The sequence below is a fragment of the Adelges cooleyi genome, unplaced genomic scaffold, assembly GCF_023614345.1.
Source record: "Adelges cooleyi isolate 19-005CV unplaced genomic scaffold, UGA_ACOO_1.1 ACOO_flye_CR_arks_rails_tigmint_CR_PRNA_30, whole genome shotgun sequence".
Lineage (NCBI taxonomy): Eukaryota > Metazoa > Arthropoda > Insecta > Hemiptera > Adelgidae > Adelges > Adelges cooleyi.
The window spans coordinates 13,467,267-13,489,595 of NW_026095971.1; the positions used below are offsets into that span (position 1 = coordinate 13,467,267).

Consider the following 22,329-nt stretch of genomic DNA (forward strand, 5'->3'; position numbering starts at 1 on the left):
ACGTCACCGTACCGGGTTTGTGTATATTTTACTGAGTACATAGCCTGCAGAAAGACAGATATAAAGTTTTCAGGTAAACATCAGACTCTCGTTTATAAAATCTTATGTCGTCAGTATGGATCGAGCTATAAAGTTTATTTTGCCCGTCGAAACAACAAAAAAATCGTGGGTGTCGCATCGTCCGGCCTAAGAAAAAATCTAATTGAACACGTCAACACGTCAAGTACTCGGATCGTGTAATCCACTAGATCCTCAAGAAAAATAATAATTGGAAGTGTTTCCAATATAGGAATGTCGCATGCCCTTTACTTATAGCCGGGTCGGTACAACCGTAGTAGGTCTTAAAAAAGAAAAAAATAATTATAAAAGTTGTTTGACGCGAACGAAAACAGTCGAGCAAAAATAAATAATACATCTTCGCAGTCGGCAACGTTTTTTTTTTAAAAAATGTCTACAGCGGCGACAGTATCCGTATGGGACGTTGGTAACGATTTGACTGTTTTCTATCACGATTCTGTTTATTCGGTAATTCTATCTACACACACTACACGCGGTGTTATCGTTTGCCGTCGTCGAGCTAAGCCAAAACAAACAAAAATAAAAAGAGCGTTTTTTTTTTTTTTTTTACACAGCACAATAAAATATACCGCGGTCGGTTAACTGCCATTTCGCAAAACGCGCGACAGTAATTATTATGCATATTTTAGAACCGTTTCGTTATCGCTGCGGTTAACCCTTACCGCTGTTTAAGTACGCTATTTACTAGTGTTGACCGCCGGTCAGGTAAATAAACCAAACGGACTAAGTACTCGAATCGGCCCTTTTTTCGGACAGACTGTGCAAAAATGGGCAGCAGATTGTTTTTGTTTCAAGATAAATCACACGGACTACTGACTAGGACAGTTAGATATCTGCAAACGGTTAAATACACCATACGACCGTTGGCGATGAACCGGATTATTAAGTTATTATTACATATTTAGTCAAACTTAGCAATAAGTGAAGAGATGCCGCTGTTTTGAACAGTTAAAATTGCTCAATATATTATATAAGAACTATTAAGCATTCTGAGTAGTTACAAATAAAAATACCTTTTTAGTTTCGCGTCATATCATGCATTTTAGAACTACATTCCCTAAAGCGGCATTAATTTTGAGAAAATTACAACTTTCAAATTTTTCCCTTTAGTTACACTATAAGACCTGCCTCTCAGCTAAATTTCACGTTTCTACCTATACGGGAAGTGTTTTATAATTTTGATGATGACTGATGAGTGAGTGAGTGAGTGAGTCAAACAAAAATAAGAACTTTGAAATTCTCCCCTTTTGAAAAGGCTAATTATTAAAGGCTCCATTTTTACAGTATCCTAAGCTACTCGAGCCTAATCTATGTTTTAAATTTCAAAAGCTTACCTTAAGAGGAAACAGAGATATGTGGGTTAGAAAAACTGGGTGAATCGGTTCGTGTAAAGATACACTGGCATTGCTGGAAATTGGCCTGGCGCACTACCGTACGCTCGGATAAAATTTGTATAATAATTTTGAGTTTATAGTAAGGGGGAAAAATTAAAAAATCTATAAATAAATCAAACATTTTAAATATAAATTAAAAAAATGGCAAGTCACTTGAGTACCTAGTTATTATTATTTATTATTTCTAGTATACTGACAGTATGCGGTATACCGTATAAATTATAAGAGTGCAATGAAAATGATGACCTTACTTTATAAACTTCTTATTTACCGAGTCTACTTTTTATCTGTATTTTATGTTGACATCATAAACATCTAGTAATCTGATCTGTAATATCAGAAGTTTAATGAAAAATAATTTTAAAAAAAGTAAGTGCTAAGTGATACAATAGGTGGCATCCGTCCAAATTACACGATAAGTGTTTGACGTTTGTATATAAAATAATTTGTACGATGGATTTCAACCATTTTACCAACAAAAAATATGTGGTAAAAAAAAGCTAATTTAAGAGTTTGTCTGAAACAACATTATAAATGAGTATATAATAAATATATTATTTGTTACTGTAATTATTACTTTATTATTTTATCAATCACTTGTGAAAATCTAAGAATGATTATTCTGAAACATGAAACATTAAAAAGAAATGAACCAAAATATTAAAATAGACTGTAAGGATAAGTGAAAAAGTATTTTTTATAACAATATGATGCCGATTAGAAGCATCAACCGTACGTTTTTATATATGTTTACTTTCAATAAAAGTAGAATAATTATTAGCAAACCCTTAATGAGTACAGTAACGTCTAACGTATAGTGACTAGCTATTTTTACCAGTGTGATTATTGCTATTACCTTAAGTGTTGTATTGCCTTTGGGATGTATATGGATTCGAGTAAATATATATTGCAGTTCTATCTGCTGCTATAGCCCTTAGGGTTTTAAGTGTTAAGTACGCCCGGGTGTAGGAACTCTGCGATTGGCTGTTACCTCTAGTGATGGGAAATATTCGAATACTCTGGATTCGAATCTCAATAAGGATTCGAATCCTTCAAATAGTATTCGAATCCTTCGAATATTCAAATAGTAATAATAATTAATTTACAATTTATACAATTTTCAACTATTCGAATATTCGAATAATTATTGGAATATTCGAATATTCCAATCTTTAAAAATTAGGTATTCGAATCCTTCGAAGATTCGAATCCAAATTACAACACTAGTTACCACTACAGTTACTAAAGTTACTGCATAGTATATACCTACTTGTTAGCAGATGGACTAAAACCCTTCTAACAAAATAAGTTTCACTTGTAAACGATTGTACCTAACCTGTCAAAATACACCAATCAAATATTATATAGATAAGGGATGTGCATAATATTATATTATTTTGTACCGATTTAATTTAATATTATTGCATATCAGTTATCACGCTTGTATAAGTTAGTTTTTCATCTTTATGATCCTGTCTTTGCATTGCAATTACTCATTTATGTCGTCGTCGGATCTCACTAATAAATTATTATTATTAGTATAATAATTACAGACATTGACAGCAGTTGTTATTGATTTACCTCCACAAAACATTTTCGGTGGAACATGTAACTATAGTACACACATTAAGATTATTTAATCGCGTCGTGTGCACGTTCTGGAACTGATCGACAATTCACGATATTTAATTATGCGGATAACACGCTTAACCCTAAAACTGATTTCGAACCTCCCGATCGTTGTAACGCATTAATTACTACTTATTTAGTCTAGATCCGGAGCTCTTAACAAAGTTTTAAGTACAAAGCATGTAATCTAAACGTATTCGAAAACGCTTACAACGTTGACAAGGATATTACTTGGAAATGGAAAAAGAATCAATTCGGTAAAATCGGGCGATACCTACTATAGTTATACATTATTACTATACTGAACAATGGAGCTAATTGAGTTTTCTCGTTAAATATTAATAACAAATAATAATAATACCTGACAGGTGAGTCGTGTTCGGTTTCTGCGGCTCTGGTTGACCGCATTGATGAGAAACCAGTTGAGCACGGCCAGTACAAGCAAAGGCATGCATATGAAAGTCACTATGCAAAACCAATTGTACGCTTTCTTGTAGATATCGTTGCGGCCCAGCTCCGTGCTGCTCTTTTGGAACTTGCCCGTCTCCGGGTTCAACCATATGTGCCATTCGTGTGGCGTAGTGGCCGTGCAAGCTATGCAGAAAAGAGCCACGATCAAGATGACGCGCTTGGCCCGAGATTCGGTGCACAGGACGCGTCCCCGGAGAGGGTGGCACACGGCTATATAACGTTCGACAGTGAACGACACGATCAACAGTACCGACGTGTTACCTGTAATTTGAAGTTTAGAAAAAATATCAGTATCACGCCGTTTTAAATGAAAGGTAAAAGTTTGTGTCCATAGATTGAAATTCTACTTGGGGCGTGCGACAACGAGGCCCATACACGATTAATAATGTAGATCTTATGTATTAGCTGTATTGCAATATAAGAATATAGAACAGGTTAAAAATTGTTTTTACTGACGCGCTGTCAATTTTTTTCAATATTATTAAATATTGCCACCATTCATAAACGCACAGTATACATAATTGACTGCGCATTTATAAAAATCAAACATTTTTAACTTGTTCAATACACTGATTAATTTTTCAAAACCGCTAATACACGATAAATATTATTGATCGTGTATGTACTGCAATCTTTTTTGATGTGATGCCTTTGCCCGGGAGCAGAGTTGGGCATTATTAAGATAATTTTTTATCTAAAAAATTATTTAAATAATATTTTTATTCGAATAAACAATCTTAGGTATAGTCAAATAAATATTTTATTATTCGTCATTCGAATAAATAATGACCAACTCTGCTCGGGAGTAGGTCTGTTTCTACCTAGTTCGGTCGTCGGGTGGCAGAATTTGTATTTTTCGCCATTTATGTTTCAATCGTGTTTAAAAGGAGAACCGAGAACCTCTTAAAATGTTCGTCAATATTTTTAAACAATATTGACAATTATAATTGACTGTGTATGGACCGCATAACACATGTCATATGCAATAAATAATCATGCTGCGTTCTGCACTGATATTCATAATTTTTAATTATTTACTTGGAAGGCCGAATTCTTCGACAAGAGGCTTTATCCTTCGTCTGAATGCCACGTTGTTCCTATTCATTATAAAATATAATATAGTCGAAGTAAAAAAAAAACTTTCTTAAGTCTTTGCCGTTTATTGTCGTCGAATTATAAAGAGCATTTATTTTAAAACAGCGATAACAACGTAATTCTAAACTTTTATGTATTCAAGAAAATTAATTTTGTTAAGATAAGGGGTTTTAAATCTATCCAAAGTATTTGTTCGTTTTTAATCTTCTCTTCTCCCAAAGGACCTAGCGAATACCCTGTATATATCACTGAACATGGTAAAAATAATACAAATGATAACTTTATTATACACGACTGTATTATAGTACCTATAATATGTAATAAGTACTGTCAGTCACAATTAATAGTTTATTATAAAGACCGTACGCACGGTAATTTATTCTAACCGCGAAACCTCGCACGAGAAACGGCACTATACACTCAAATGAGGCGCGTGGGGGGGATATCATTGCGGAAATCTGCATGAATGTGAACACGCACGATTTAGCACACAAAAGAGGCATAATATATATATATATATGTGTATGTTATACAAATGATAGCTTCTTATTCTTCACACCATGCATGAGTGTAAACATGATAGTGTAGACCTGCACATATGTTGATTTGAAGCAATAAACCAAGAATAATAATAATATTATATTATATGTTTACGTTTTCCGACAATACTCGTTAATTTAATTATACTGGGCGTAACGGCATTTGATTATTTTCCAGAATAAAATAAAGCCACCTAAAACATTATCTTGTCGTAGTCACCACATACTTAAGCTTATCTTTACATGAATAAATTAGTAATAACTAATACCACTACTAAGTACTAGTTGTTCATAAGTTATGACTTATAGTCTCCAATGATCCTACAAAATGTTACATAAAAGAAAGTTCATTTGAACAGAGTAAATAAATAATAATCGTTAAAATGACACAAATTATACCGAGGACGATTATTAGCAAGTACAAGTTCGCAGCTAGATAATTTCATAGCTAAATTATTACTGAACTACCATATTTTCAAAATGTATGTTTGATAAGTTTAAAGTACAAATAGTACAGCCAAAATGCTAATATTATTTAAATTAGGTTGAATACACTTAAGTGCTGTATTACGTAGGAACTTAAAATTATACAAATAATAATTATTTGTATAATTTTAACAAACAACAATTATTGTTAAGAAAACTTTTTTAAGTTAATATTTTGTTATTAATTACAACGTATAGTTTTCCAACGGTTATTTTGATTATAATTACTAACACGTTATATAATAGAATTAAGACCATGGAGATACCATTAAGATAATGGAATTAAACTGGAATTTTACCAAAAACCGTCATTTTAGACATATAAAAATAAAAGTTTTATTAAAAATTATTAATTGTTAATAAAAATTGTTTTAACACAACTTTATACAATTTTCCACGCACATTTCTTTTTTTAAACGCCAAATTAATTTGTTAGAAATGTTTTTTGTTTGCTGAATTAATACATTACTTATTTAAATGAAGCCTATTGAAAAAATTGATAAATTTATATTACAAAATGGTTTAGCCTATTCGCTGTTTAGATGTCTTTAAATATCACACTAGGCACCCGGTTCATAATAGCCTAAATATTTAAATTCCAAAGTCAAAAAGGCGCGTTGAAGTGTTATTATAAGTTCAGGTGGTTCAGTTCGGTGATTTTAGAATCGCGAAATCCCGGGGGTTGATCGGCTGTGTACAATAGTCTTGTATATTCTGACTGCGCTGCGGTGAAGAGATAATAATTTGAGATTAAACGGCGTTTGGTCTTTTGGGATTTGCTAAGAAAGCGTACCCCATACCCAACCACGTTGTTTGTCCGCCGGTTCAGAGCACGTCCAAGGGCCATTCCATCGCATTAAACCTAAGAGAAGCGAAACGAAAATACTTAGCCGGTCCTCTTCTCACCGCCGTGCCGTCGTCCCCGCTTTTATGTGACTCGACTTGGTATAAATTATACAGTCACTAGATTCAGTATACGCCTCTTCTGATTATTTTTACAGAGCCGTGACGATTATCATGGAAATTGGTTTGTGTGTATCGTCTTAATGCTATTTGGGCTAAGACTCGTTAATGTCATTGGCGCGCGCGAAACAAGCTGTACCTATTTATACCATACCTATAATACTATAGCTGTTCCTCTGCTGCAATGGCAATAATATAATGATGATGGTACTGCAAATGAAGGGCCGCCGACGCGAAGCTGCCAGATGGGGATTTCGGATCCTTCGCTTGTAATGATTGTCGTTTTATGAAAAACGGACGGATAAAGAGGTGTAGGTACGGTGTAATCTCTCCAAAGCTATAATCCATTCATCCGCTCTCGCTCCCGCCCCTTTGGCCAAAAGGCGACGAATTAATTTGCACGTCTATAATGTTGTTTCGCGGGCCCATTTTCCATTAACAGTCCACCGGATGTTTTAGTTTTTACATAATATTACAACCAACGGAAAGACGCCGGACTTCGAATACTGTGACCGGATACACGAGCCCCCTTCGTCTCGCACCTCATCGTTTACGGTGGGCACTTACATGTATACACGATAAAAAAAGAACGTGGAAAAGACAAACGGATTTTTTTTTTATCATTTGAGGTCGACTAAAACGGACACGTCACGGTCGAGATACGCGCGTCTCCCTGTATTATTTTGTACCGTCCGGTTGTTTTCCCATAATATCTGATCACGCGAAATCCTAAATCCCGGTCATGTATATTATGTTCGCGTGCGAAACATTATGCAAATAACAAAACAATAACAAAAATAATTGTTTTAAAAATAACGCCAACACGGTTAAGCCTCGCGTGCGTACAAATCGGTGGTCAAAATTTAAACGACAAAACTCCCTAGTGCGGGTTGTGGATTATCTTGAACTCGTGCAATTACTCAACGGTTCCCGACAGTCTGTCGCGCTTAACCAGAGATCCGGCCATATTATTCTTCGGTAGCTGAGAAATTCGTTCCTACATACCCGCGAGTTAGCTTTTATTAGACGTAAAATATTAAGTATAAAAGCTGTTTGATTTTTAATTTACAAGTGACACTACAGTAAACCAAACAAGGCTTCATAACATATTCATTGTTAAAGCAATCGCAATTTCAATTTACAAACTGAGAACAAAAGTAAAAATGTTTAATAACGATTATACCGTGACTCTTTTTTTTAGCTTTTAAAAAATAAGCTTTGACGTTATTAAAATAGTTTTTAAACTCAGTGTTTAATTTTTACTAAACACTTCATAACTTTTTCAATTTTTATCTTGGGAGTGTAAATTTTTTACACAATGAATAAAGGGTGAATGTATTTATTGATATAATACAACTCACGCCAAAACGACATTGGTTCTCTTTTACCCAAGATTTACAAAGACTCCTGTGTTATAGTAGCACAGTTATAACACCAAAACTAAAACAGCTACCACCGAAAAAACGAGAAAATTATCTGGGGTAAATACGACTCCATATAAATAGACAAATACGTCAGACAAATACGGGCTGTCTAAATGTCCACTCTATATTAATCAGCTAACATTAAATTTCCTGTGCAAATAAAAATCAATTGTAACAACTAACATATTAAAATATAAAAACTAAAAAGAGAATACAATCGAATATTATTATAAGAATAAATAGTAATGCCAACTAGTATGACTGCGTTGAAAATGTCGAAAACTTAGTGAGTAATACATTTGGTACTTTGTTGTTTAGTTTTATTTTTTTTTTCTTCTAAATTATTTTATATTTAGCCATATCTAAGAAAGTGTGTCTATACATATCTTATGGTATCGTAGGAAGGTACATAATAGCTAGTATTCAGGTGTTAGTTTTTTTAATTATTTCCTACTTTAGTTACGATGAAATTGTTTTAAAGACTAAACCCTTTCCGAACACAATCTATCATTAATTGGTACAACCTAACAAAATATTTATAGTACTCAAGCGAGGAAAATAAGACAGCATTATAACTATGTACAATATAAATTCACTTATACACAGAATCAAGTGCAGCTATTGAATCTTTACAAAAAGCAGCTGTCGTAAACCAATATGATAAAATAAATAACTCTTACAAAACTTTACAAATAATTCTTTAAATATTCTACAGCCGGTGTATCGATAAAGTTACTTTATTTCACGATTAAAGAATAAAGTATATACTATACAGTGAAAAAATGTTGAGACGACCATACTTGGTGAAGTTTACCGTGGTAACAGCTATACCGTTTAATTTCCTGTGGGTACTATATAAACTAATATAACCGAGTAAATATAAAAACAGTAGGTATATTGTGAGTAATGTAATACATGTCTTCTGGTTTTGGGCAATAATTTAATTGACTGAGCATAGTGATTCATTGCCTAGGCGAGGTAATACTGTTTGTTGTATACTCGGCCAGTAGAAAATTGTGGCATGTATAGTAATCTCAATGGTATAAACAATGATCATGATGATCTAGACGATATAACTAAACCGTCGCGTTGGTCGACGTTTTCCTATTGATTCGTGAATAATGTTAAATTAGGTATGTTTTTAATTGTTGTTTCAACTTCTCATAGTAGCGAGGGTTTTCTAGCTTTATAAACGCGATTTTCATTTTTTTTTATAATGTAAATTTAAATCAAATTTCAGTTCATTATTTTGATTAAACCTAGTGTAATGCAAAAACATCTAAGGAGAAACAACTGAAATTATAACCTAGCAGTCAAAAATGTAATAGGGTGTCAACTTCCAAATTTACTACCCAATAAAAAAGGCCTGGGTACTGCTTTTTAACAAATATTCAGTACTTTTTAAAAATATTATAATATAAATATAGTCATTGTTATCCTAACGTTTAAATAATTCTAAGCTTCTAAACGGTATATAATTCAACAGTGTTAAACATAAAGGATAAAGGAGATGTTTCACAATCGACTACTTCCGCAATGAACACTGTTCGATAAGCGATAAACCTATAACATAATATACGAATATATATATATATATATTTAAATGTAAAGTTTCTACCAATATTTGATGACGAAACAGAATGCGATACGAAGAAATCTCAAAAATGCTGCCGTATAATACACATTAATATTCACACTTATGTGCGCATAATAATTGTAAATAGCTTGAGATTTAGGAAGTTTGGCGCAGAAGTCTTAAAGACATTTGACCTGAACACCAAAGGCACTTCTGGATAGTTGGGTGAAATATGACATACATATTACATATACACCAACAACTATACATATGTATAGTATTATTTATATATACAATTCTGAAAACCGTTGGTATGGAATTAATAGTACTGAAACCCCCAAGTGCCAGATGGCACCAAATCTGCATTCAGTCAGCTAGGACGAATCTCTAGGGTTAGACTTCTATATATTACATAACTCGCATATACACTGTATAATGGCACACGTAGGCGTTTGGGTTAGACCTTCATTATATGGAGTACGGAGATATTATGGCTTTGTTATTTCGTTGTCGACAAACAAAAATAAATACATGAAGAGATCAAACGAAAAACTTTTTAGCGTGCAATTTACAATCGAGAAACTCTTTAAACAAGTTTGTCGAACACGAGGAAAACTTCTTTGTCGTCAAAGTGTAGAAATTAATGTTACCCGTGTGTTTCGATTCAGGATACCGTGTTTACTTATATGTGTACACTGATTACACGGCAGTTGACTCGAAATTCTCAATCTCAACGGGGGATAATATTTTCCTGTATCGTTGAACAATAAAATCAAACTGTTCGTAAAACGAATTCTTTAGTAATCCACACAATAAACTCGTGAGCGCACGGTGTTTGTTGTATATTCGTATTCTAATTGAAAAACATCCAACTAGACTTAAACAATAATACCTCTTTTAGCTAAAGACACCGGTCGGTCACAAACGGTTTTAAAAATTGTATACCTATCTTGATAAAAATATAAAATGTAAATGTTTAATAAAAGACGTCCAATATTATATATAGGTACCATATAAAATCGAGATGAAGCCATTTCAGAACACTAGACATTTTATGGACTCGCATACCTCTGGTAACTTGTAAATGTCATTTTGCAAGCTAAGTGGCGTGTGTGTACGTGCATGGTCAAAAATAAATGAACATTAGTTTCTGAAAAAAATGTGTGACCGGCAGTCCTTAGGGATAAATCACAAGAATATAATTTTACACTTACTTGCACAAGTCAATAAATAAAAGTAACCGATTTCTATGAAACTCGATGTGGTCTGGGGTCAAAAACAGGGATGGCTTTAGGTATAGACTAACTAGGCAGTTTTGTGGCAAACGAAAATATATAAATGTGAAGACAAACAAATTTTAAATTCATCTTTTTTTATACTGTTTTGTGTCTTTAACTTTTTTTTCACTTCAATTTTTGTCTCATAATATATATTTTTTGTTATTATTCCTTTTATTTTTTCTTGAGATGCCGCCCTTGTCCCGGCTGCTGCATGTCTTCAAATAATATTCATAACTTTTTAAATCCTTGTTCGAAAAACATTTACTGTACAAAGTGTTCTAATTAATTCAATGGTCAATCAGCACCAATTGCGTTGCAAACAATTATTTAAAATCCGTTTTGGAACGTAATATTTTGTGATATAATTTTTGAAAATGGCTGTGGTCGAGAACTGAGAAGTTATTATTATTTTAAAGTTTTATATAAAGTTGAGTGTTCAGTAACCTTACCAGTAAACATTTGTCTGTGTTTAGTTAGGGGAAGGAATATGGGTTAGTATATTGATTATTTCTCAACTCAAAAACTTTGAATTCAACATGTCACTATGACATGACTTGAGTATCAACTTATAACTTAAAACGTTAGTCTATATTATTGGGAAATTGAATAATACGTAAGACAAACAACAGTTAGCCGATTTAATACTCATAAAAAATCAAACTTCCCAAGAAAAGAGAAAAATGCTGTTGTCATTTTAATTTCTAAAGCAGTAGGGTAACATAGGATGACCATAAAATTTGGGAGTTGCTAAGGATATACAGGGCAATTCATTACGGATAAGACACTTATTTTTTCGGAAAATAATTACAATTTTATAGTTTTCCTTTTTAAAAACATTTCTATTTATATTATTGTATAAAATTATCAAATGTTTATCTTTGTTAGTATTTTCCGCAATGCTATCGACTTTTGAAACTTAAATGGAACGTATACATTTAATTAACTTTTTAAATAAAGAATATTTTACTGAAAATGTTGACTGGTCGATAACTACTTTTAAAGTTAAAAAAAGCTTAAAATAAAAAAAATGAGAAAAGATGGATTGTAGTATTATTCTACCGTACTCTACTTCCTACCCTATACTCTAAACTGTAGTAGTTTTAAAAGTAATTATCCAAAAATGGTTATCGACCAGTCAAAATGTTCCTACGGTTAACATGTATACTTGAAATACTTGAAATGTAAACTCCTGCTGTAAGAAGTTTAATGAATAATTTTGTACACTATAGGCATTTAACTTTGAAGCAAGTACTAAAATTATTTATGTTTCGTAATTTAAGTAACGTGGGAAAGGAATAATTTCAGTTTACTAATTGATATTGTTTTTTATAGTTTCATTATGTGTTCATTTTGGTTTCATAATTAGTTTAAAATAAGTTTACGATATAAGTTAATTATAATGAGCATAAAAAAAAGGCGCGTAGAAATCTGAAATATCATCGAAAAGAGCACAATTTTACTTTAAACACGTGTTTTGTATATTGCTAACAAAATATTATCTGTTTATTAAAACCGTACTGCGTATATACCCAACGAACATTTATACTCAAAGATTTGAACAAACAGGTTTTCTAGTGGTATTTTAGTTAACAGTTCTTGATAGAATCACAAAAACAGTCGTCAGTCATTATATAATTTTTAAATTAATGGCGTTGTATAATTTAAATACATCAAATAAATGAATAAATTAAATAATTTGTATATACACTTCAATAAAGCAGCTTTCAAATATATTTTGATCTAGACTACTGAAATATTGAAAAAATTTTTATTGCTTGGAAAATTAGTTTATCATTTGAAGAATGAGCTCCTAAATTTTCAAAATAAAATTCGAAATCTAAACGTACCTATAGCCTTACTACTACTTTTTATAAATTTTTTAGCTAAATATGTTTTTAACTATGTCAATACTGTATTTAAAAACAACGAATTATTAATATTAATATTAAAAGTCAATACAATTTCAATGGTATAGTGCACAAGCCACAATTTTATAGGTGCACTATGCCATCGGTATCCTTCATATATTATACATGTGCTTTTTAAGATATTTGTTATGCTCTTTTGGTATTATCAATTTGTGTTCATTTGAATTATTCCATAACAAATTTTGTATATATTTTGGATAGTTTTTTGACATTTGTATGTCTTTGCTTTGGCACACAAACGGAAAAATCGAAACCGGTAATTATAACGAAAATATCAGCTGACTTATCTAATAAGATAAGAGATTAGAGATAAGGAATAGGAGATAGGTTTTTACTTTGGAACACAACCATTTTTGGAAATATCCGACATTTGGAAATATCGACACTTTTTATCATAACGAAAATTTATCCTTAAACCTTATACATTCTTCTTATAAGGATGAGGATGGGGATTGGGATGTTAAATTTTTTAAATTATGTGTTGTTTTCATAACGAACAAACTTGAATGAATGGTTAAATTGATTCAAAATAACCAAGTAAATGTTTTGCCAATAAATCGATTAAGGCCAATTATTAAAAAACTACTAAAAAATTTTTGGCCACAACATAAAGTTAATCGTCACCTACCTTTTAAGTACCGTGGTTACCATTGTTACAAACCAAGTGTTTATTTTGGGTTAACAACGAAAAATATTTAAAGAGGTATCAAGGCGTACGCGGAACGAGACATAAAAATGTATCCCGAGGTGTTGCAGACTCGTACGCAAGCTGTTAAAATATAATATGTGATACCTATGTGAAACCCTTTAATAGCCTTGCTAACATTTCAAATTTTCTCTGTGTCCTCTTTTGGTTTTGTACATAATATCACTTTTTGGAATCTTATGGGCGTATTTTAGTAAAGTATGCTTTTTCGGGTAAAGTTGAAACATACACGATACAATTTTGCAATAAAACGTACGTTCGTCGATCTCGTCGTTATCACACGTCGGTAGGTACTCTACACAAATAGAACAACACACATTCTTCACTCCGGTAAAAGCACTTAACGATTGTACTTGCCTATGCACGCATTTATTTTCCTGTACAAATATTATTCACTACAGAATCGCTTAAAATGGCAACAGATTGCGTGTGCTCGTTAATTGTTTTCTTTCCAACGGCGGAACAATACTAATTACAAAAGAACACAAGTGGCCACCCGCCGACACCGCCGTTGGCAAAGCATTGATATCTGCTTTCTGTTAAGACTTTTACAAACACTTGTTTGTATGTTTGTGTATATAATATACACTATATAACTATGCGTTTGTGTAGTATTATATACAACTGAACAATTTGTACGCACTTTCTTGTTTTTGCACCTTTAACGCTTGCGTACGTACACGATTTATTACACTCACTATATATTATATACTAGGTGATCCATTTAACGTAGGACACTCATTTTCTTGGAAAATGATTACAATTTTGTAGTTTTTCTTATTGAAAACATTTGTGTTTATGTTATAAAACTACCAAATATTTACCTAGTTAGTATTTTCCAGAACGCTATGAATTTTTGAAACTTAAATAAGACCGTAAAATTTATTTTAAAAAAATAATTGTTAGTTTTGAAAAATAATTGCATCGCTAACTGCAGAAAACACATATCATTTTTTTTTTAAATTGCTTTATGCTGTTGTTACAGCCTGAAGAGATATTTGAATCGCTTACTACGGAAAGTTCCAAGTCCACTTTTTCTAAGTTTTCAGGAAACACAAAAAACTAAATAATACATACATACATAGTATAGGATTTTGAAAATTCCGAGCGCTATTTTTAGACGTTTGTGGTTGGTCGGATTTGTCTCTTTTCTGCAATAAACGATGCATTTACGTGTGCTTAGTTCAAAGTGGTAATAAAATCAAAATTGATACAAATGGACTTGTCCCCTTTCTGTAGTTAGCGATTCATTTACTCAATGAGTGAAGAGACGACACTAGTTGGTTACTAAAAAAAATTTTCATGGCTAGCGAGCAAGAACTTTTATTAGTACCTACAGAAACATTAAAAAATGCATCAGTTTTTTAAAATCAACGTGTATTTTCTGCAATCAGCCATTCAATTACTTTTAAAGTTATTAAAATTTCAAATTTAATGGAAGAGAGGTTGAAATGTAGTATTATTATTATTATATACACGCGTTACTCAGACGGGACACCTCAGTCCTAATTTTTTTAAACTTTTAAGTAATAATTATTCAAAATTGGTTATCGGTCAGTCAACATTTTCAGCAAATAATACTTTAAAAAGTTAATTAAATATTCTATACATGACCCTATATGTTTTAAAAGTTCATAGCGCTCAGAAAAATACTATAAAGGTAATTTTATAACATTATAAAATAACATAAATAAAAATGTTTTCAACAAAAAACTTTTTTACAAAAAGTTGTAATTATTTTACGATAAAACGAGTGTCTTACGTTAAATAGATCACGTGTATAGTCTATACGTTTGTCTACTTCATTAGAACGCGCATATAAAAGAAACTCGTTCTCTTGAAAACCCTCCTAAACGTAACTGTATGAGCTTTATCTTCTGAGATTATGAGACCGCATGGGCACTTTATTTATTTTATAGTGTAGACAAAAAAGTAATCCGTCGGGTCAATTTTTCCGATGTTTGTGATTCTTGGCCACCGTCGTCAAAAAAGTGATAACAAAGCGCATGAACAATTTCCGCCAATCAAGGAAATTATGAAACCTAATCGAAATACATTTTCTTCCGGTTTTGTGTTTTCTCTGGTCACGCAAAGACGTGTTATGTGCAGTAGACACTGGACTGGGCCAACGTCACTAGAGGTGACTGTTAGAAGGAAAAGAGGGATTATTTTTTTCTCCTTTCCGCGGGTCCTGCATAAAGGCAGAATATGGCAGGATATAGCTATAGATTTGTTTTTATTATTATTTTTATTCAAAGTTCTTCTATCTAATCCATCCAAATGATCGAGTGTCTGTGTGTGTGTACATTGGAGACAAGAAATAATGAGCTTATGAACTTTCGACTAAATAAACTTTTCGACTCGGCCGGCGTTCAATTTTTCGCTAAATTAAACAACGCCGAAATCACCCCCTTCCCCACTCCAGCTATGTCAACCGAGATACTTCGTACTTGATCAGTGAGCGTGTGTACGACCATCGGACGCACGGCGCTTGCGACCCGGTCCGTGCTGTCCGTTACACCTAAAATATGCTCCTGCTACACAAAACTTTATTTATTTTTCACTTAGTTTATTGGAAAAACTTTTATTTTTCTTATAAACCGGCTACGTGTCTGTTTGAAATATTGTTTTTCTAGTTTCTTATTTTATACTTACTGGCGGCGTCCGTCAACCACAGACCATACGGGTACCACTTCCAGTATATGTAGTAGTCAGCGTCCACGATCCAAGGGTAGTTCTCGAACGATATGGTAAACACGAATAGCAAGTAGAACAGATCAGACACGGCCAGTGCCGTCAGATACGTGCTGGTGGAGCTCTTCATCGGTTCTCGGGTCAGCACCACCACGGACAACATATTGCCCACTACACCTACGGCGACGACAGCTGGAAGTAGCGCCTGTTGTGCCCAAAAATGTACTGCCTTTCGAAAATAGCAGTACTTTTGGGTCTGCGCTATTAATTCCGCACAGTTCTCCATGGTCATTGGCGCCTATAAGAAAAGAAAATAGCAAAATCAGTTTTGTTGGGAACCACCATGTTATAGTTGATGCATCTGTACTTCTTTTTTGTGAATACTGGTGAATACGTAGAAAGCTTAGTGCATTTAACCTAAACTTTCAAACTTTTACAGAATCGAATCTTCAAAATCGCCAATTAAAACAAAATAAACCCGCTGGTCCGCGTTTTAGTTATTTAATTTTGAGGAACAAAGCTTAAAAGAGTTTTGGGGATTGAAACTCTAATTCCCCCCTTTTTTTTTTACTTAATAATGGTTGATAAAATACTTTTATTATAAGAATTTTTTTTTTTTAGAACCCTAACACAATTAAAAATGAAGTTATTTTGTTCATTAAGACTACCATTCAATGGCCATATTAGCACGATAAGCACCGACGGCATACTTTAAAGAATTTTGTAATGAATCTATGCTAATAAATTAATGTACTAAAATATTGTTTATTAATTTTAATAATTTATTATTAAACCGAAGATAACGAGCTGCTGTAGAATTAAGTCCTAAGTTCACTGCAATAATAGTACTTTTGTAGACGACAGCTGAATGGGTTTTCTAAAGAACATTATGAAAGAACAAAAGGGTAAATAATTCTCTAACTGCATGAATTGACCGGGTGCGTTTTAGTCGAAAGGTTTGCAGCTCTCATAATCATAATAGGTCGATCGTGGTTTTAAAGGTTCAGACGAAAGCTCAATAGACTTTCTTTATATTATTGATTTTCGAATTTCCAACATATTTTAAAAAATATAATGCATATCACATCTAGCTTAGTTTTTTTCGTGGTAGCAGGTTTGTTTAGCAGTAAATTATAACTTTATTTTATGTTGAAATCTCGTTTCAGGAAACGTTTAATGCAAAATGAAAATTCGACGAACAAACCTTATACGCTTAACTGTTGTGTTTTAGTCATTTAACGGATAAACGCAAACATGTTTTACATACAAAACGCGACAATATTATTTCTTAGAAATTTTGCGATGACTTGGGTAGTTTTTCATTAAGATAAAATTCTGATTATGTCTATATTTTAAGAAGTTTGTTTTAAAATGTTTTATGCGCCGAGAACCTGAAGTTTTTCTAAAAACAAATCGTATGATTTAAATGCAAGCCGCACTTGTTGTGTGTAAAATTGTAATTCTGAATTCAGACCCTTCCTCGATGCAAATGTATACATAAGAAAACGATTTGTAGTGTCAGGTGTTTGTGAAATTAATATTACCGTGGTTATTGTATAATTTTGCAAGCACGGGATTTGACAGCGTACAAAGTACTTTAATATTGAATAGTTAGGTTTAATAAAGTATTAATACGCATGCGGCTGATGCGCGTTTAATTTATTCATGTCGTCACATTATCACTTCTATGTATGTATATTAAATGTAAAATTTATTATTTTCCTTATGTTATATATTGTCGTTAATATAATGGGAGAATACAGCGGCCTCCCCTTTGTTTTTAAACAATTATAGGTATCGACGAGTGCACAATACAGCCAAGAAGTTTTCCTTGAAAGCGTCTATAACGAAGCGTATATATTCCCTTTTGAGAATGAAATTGCATCACGTATCACGGAAGCGGTAAAGATTCCAAACCAAAAGGGTAAGCCGGCTTAATTATTTTATTTCTCCAAACTCCGGACCACATAGGAAATAATAAAGAACACCTTTACGGAGGGCTGATACTGGTCAGTATGGTTTTATTCTACGACGCGGTACATTATGTTGTGCAAAGGAAAAACTTCCCATATATATATTTTTTTTTTGGTTATTCGCTATATCTCTGGGGAAACTTTGACGTGGAGTTCTTTTGCACAGTATCTCAGGGCTAACAAAAAAATTTAATAATATTGACAAAAAGTTCACCCGTATTCAATGTTCAGTCAATGGTATTTTCTTACTTCTTTTTTTTAACGTTAATGCAATACTATGATAATACATTTTTTATCGATACACACTTCTGATCATATTGTTAGCAATACAATACATCTATTTGTATAGTAATCTAACATCACTTTAGGTGTAGGACTTTTTTTTAGAAGGCCTCTAATTTTATTGAACACATTGATATAATATGTATAAAAGTTTTAACTTTATTTATTATGTGATATGTCCTTAGTAAATTACGAAATGTTCGTTAAATTTATAGTAGTACGATAAAATTATATAAAATTGTGAACATTAATTGTTATACAAATATTTACTCATATTCATATTTTTAAATTAACCTTTGACTACGTCTCTGTAATTTTGTTTTTTTTAATTATTAATTGGCATAATAAGTATAATGTTTTATATTACTTCGTATTCACCCCTTAATTGTGCCTTTCTACTTTCAAATAAGTAGGTATTAAATACTTTTATTTAAAAATTATTGTGAATACATTTTTTTTAATTGTTTGGTCCATAAACAGTATAAAACATTTTAATAACTTTTTACAATCATAAATACAACTAATTATAACTATTTATTATAATAATAATACTGTTTGTTTATTCTTGATAACTAAAAATGAAATCAAATGCTAAGTAGAAATTATTAATCTGGAATTGCAAGTCAAATATAAAAAGTATTTTTATTTTACAATATAATATTCTACAATATTTTTGATCAATCAATATTTTGTACGTTTTGATTACGATTACATTTTAGGATCAGTATTAAACAAAATAATCCTATTTACACCATTAACAAGTCTTCTTCTAATTAAAATTAAAACAAATGTATAAACTATAGTTATTATTTATCACATTGTATTTTATAACTTCCCAATTTTTCCTCTTCCCCTATTTTACCTTTGGTGTTACTTAATAAAGATTTATATTATGTGATAAATTATATATAGGTCAGACAAAACGAAATATTTGGGTTATGATTAAAAACATATTTTAATGAACATAAAATATTTAAATCTCCTGATGTGGAACAATATTATTTTTATTAATGTTAGCTAATGCATTAATCATCATCTAAAATTGGTAAAATTACTTAAAAGTGTAAACAGTACTAAAGAACTTAATATTAGAAAGGCGACCGAAGTTTAATAAATAAGATCAATTTGTTAAACTCGACTTGTCCATAAAAACATTTTACTACAATTTTTAAAAACACGTGCTAACGAGTACTTCCGATATGACGCTGCTGTATAAGTGTAGAGCGAAGTTGTTAGCTGTAGTCGATGCACTCATTTTTATCGCCATAAAAATATATCTCTATGAAACGGCTAAATATGCGTAAATTATTTCATTTTTTCGTATAATGATAGAGGGTTATATTATTTCCACAATATCTTTTTGCGATAAAAAATAAAATTATAATACGTAGTGACTTTTGGCATCAGTCAGAAAGATGTTATTTCGCTGATACATATGACGTGGCCCTATTTATCATTTGTTTATGGCGTTAGACATATGGAACGACACGCGGTAAACACAGCAAAAGAAACGTATTTTGTTTGTACACACTCTCAAATAGGCAACATGTATGCAACACTTGTCGCTGCGGAGAAAAAATTGATTGAACATAATTTGCACACAGTGAGGAATTATTGCTGACGGCACACTCACACAACATTCAATGGAAATAGATCGGTCGGCTATTAGTGTTCCCGTGAACGCAAACAATGTCAAAATAGTAGGAAGGTACACATATACAGCTGTATTCAATAGTTGTTGCCTATTCATATAGATTTGTCAGTATCGGAGACCGAGAATTGTTGCCGAGGATTGTATTTACGCATTCATCACTTTTTTCTCTCCTACACCTATATACATAAATAAATAAATGTATATATATTATATGGCTTGTACAGTGAGATCAATAAACACAATCTATGTGATGATTGAGTACCATTCATTCGTCATTCGGTTTTTTTTGGTTTTGTGCACGTGGTCCACTATTTGCCTTGGACTCGCAAACCGAGAGAAACGGGAAGAGAAGTATAACATTTGACATAAAAATAACGCATTCCGTGTACACCTATGATCTGTTTTCAACCCAATAAACCCTAGAGGCTAGAACGTAATGTAATAAAGTCGATTCGGTTTTTTTTTTCAATAGCTCCATAATACCACAAGTACCAAATATTCTTTAATATCATATAAAAGCACTTGAGATTACAATCCTACACATAAGTCATAACACATTCCTGTATAATATAATTATTATGTACCCATATGACAAATAAAAACCCCAGTATAATAAAGTGAGAGGCATGATGGGGACGGCGAGGTCACATTTGAAACTGTAGGTAACAACTATTATACATCAGAGTAAATAATTTTTTGCCAATATTTAATGTGTTATTTGAATTTTCTTCTTTTTGGATTTTCTCGATAAAATAAAGAGATTACAGAATTACTTAGTTTAAAAAAAAATAAAGTATTGTTTATGTGAATAACATTATAAGTTAAAAATAATCTCATAAAAATTTTAACTAACCAATAAGACAATTCGTAATATTAAAAACAAAAAAAAGAATAACTAAAATAAAGAAGGAAATCTGTAAAATTACTAATTTAAATTAATTAATGTGCCTTACATTAACGTTATCAGTTGGTGTACAAGTAATATTGTAAACAAATTTTAAAAAATCACCATAAGTAAATGTTAATAAATAGAACAACAATTGAAGACCTTGGGGCAACAACAAGACATGTCCTTTTTTTTTAATTTTTTTTTTTTTCAAAATGTTTTTAAACCCAAAAATTTGTTTTCAAAATATTCTAAACATTTTTTTTTTTCAAAACGTTTTAAATTCTAAAAAAAGATTGTTTAGAATATTTTGAAAAAATGTTTTTGGGTTTAAAAACATTTTGAAAAAAAAAAAAAAATTTAAAAAAAGGACATGTCTTGTTGTTGCCCCAAGGTCTTCAATCGCTATATTTTTATTTTATAATTTATCTCTTAGATGTGTGGTTTATTTTCTCTGTCATTACCAGTAGCGCTTTTGCTGATCCCCAAATTATTGCTTTGATCTTGACCTAACCTACCTTCATTTAAATAACATTTTTTTTAATGAATTTTATCTCGTCAAGATTAAAATCAATATAACAAAATATTCACTAAAAATTGTTTTATATATTTAGGTGTTTTTAATATCCCTGAATACTATAGCCATGTTAGAATGTTATATGTATGCTTTTGTTGACAGTTTATTTAGATTTATAATATTTAATTTATACGCACGCCCGTATCAAGATTAAGCTAAAATATATGTTTAACTATCATAGCATTATAATAAATGTCTGTCGAAAAAGATACAATAATAACGTATTATAAAATGCCTTCACGGGAGTATAGTTCGCATGATTCGCAAAATGTCGTTCCGAAAACAAGCCATATGTAAATGTGACATTATGTACAGTCGTTTATGAACTGAATACATAAAGTTGATAAAGTATGTATAAATTTAATGTTATACAATGTGTAAATGTTTATTTTCTGTGGAGTTTACTTAATGTAAATGGAAAATCCCTTACAACACTTCAAAAGTCTGGAAATACGTTTTTTCACTATACTTACAGATACTATGTATATGAAAGTGAAAAAAATATACACTTGCCAGAATATACTTGTACGTGTTGTAAATCAGAGACAAATCAGCTTAATAATATAAAAATTCCAATATTAAAGAATGAAGGTTTTTTGTAATTTAATTCATCCATAGGATATATAATAATAGATGGTTATGAAAACGACAACTGCGGGTCAGTAGTTTTATATAATGCTAAATATATCCAAGT

General features: G+C 31.6%; 1 protein-coding gene across 1 annotated transcript in view; it reads right to left on the bottom strand.

Annotated features, from left to right (window-relative positions):
* Nucleotides 1–22,329, bottom strand: part of LOC126838730 (FMRFamide receptor-like) — a 48,149-nt gene that overhangs the window by 3,397 nt on the left and 22,423 nt on the right. The window contains exons 2-3 of the mRNA XM_050573390.1: nucleotides 16,225–16,561; nucleotides 3,463–3,833 (exon numbers count right to left, since the gene is read on the bottom strand). Of these exons, the coding sequence (XP_050429347.1) occupies nucleotides 3,463–3,833; nucleotides 16,225–16,555 (702 nt within the window). The 5' untranslated portion in view covers nucleotides 16,556–16,561. The remainder of the gene's footprint in view (nucleotides 1–3,462; nucleotides 3,834–16,224; nucleotides 16,562–22,329) is intronic.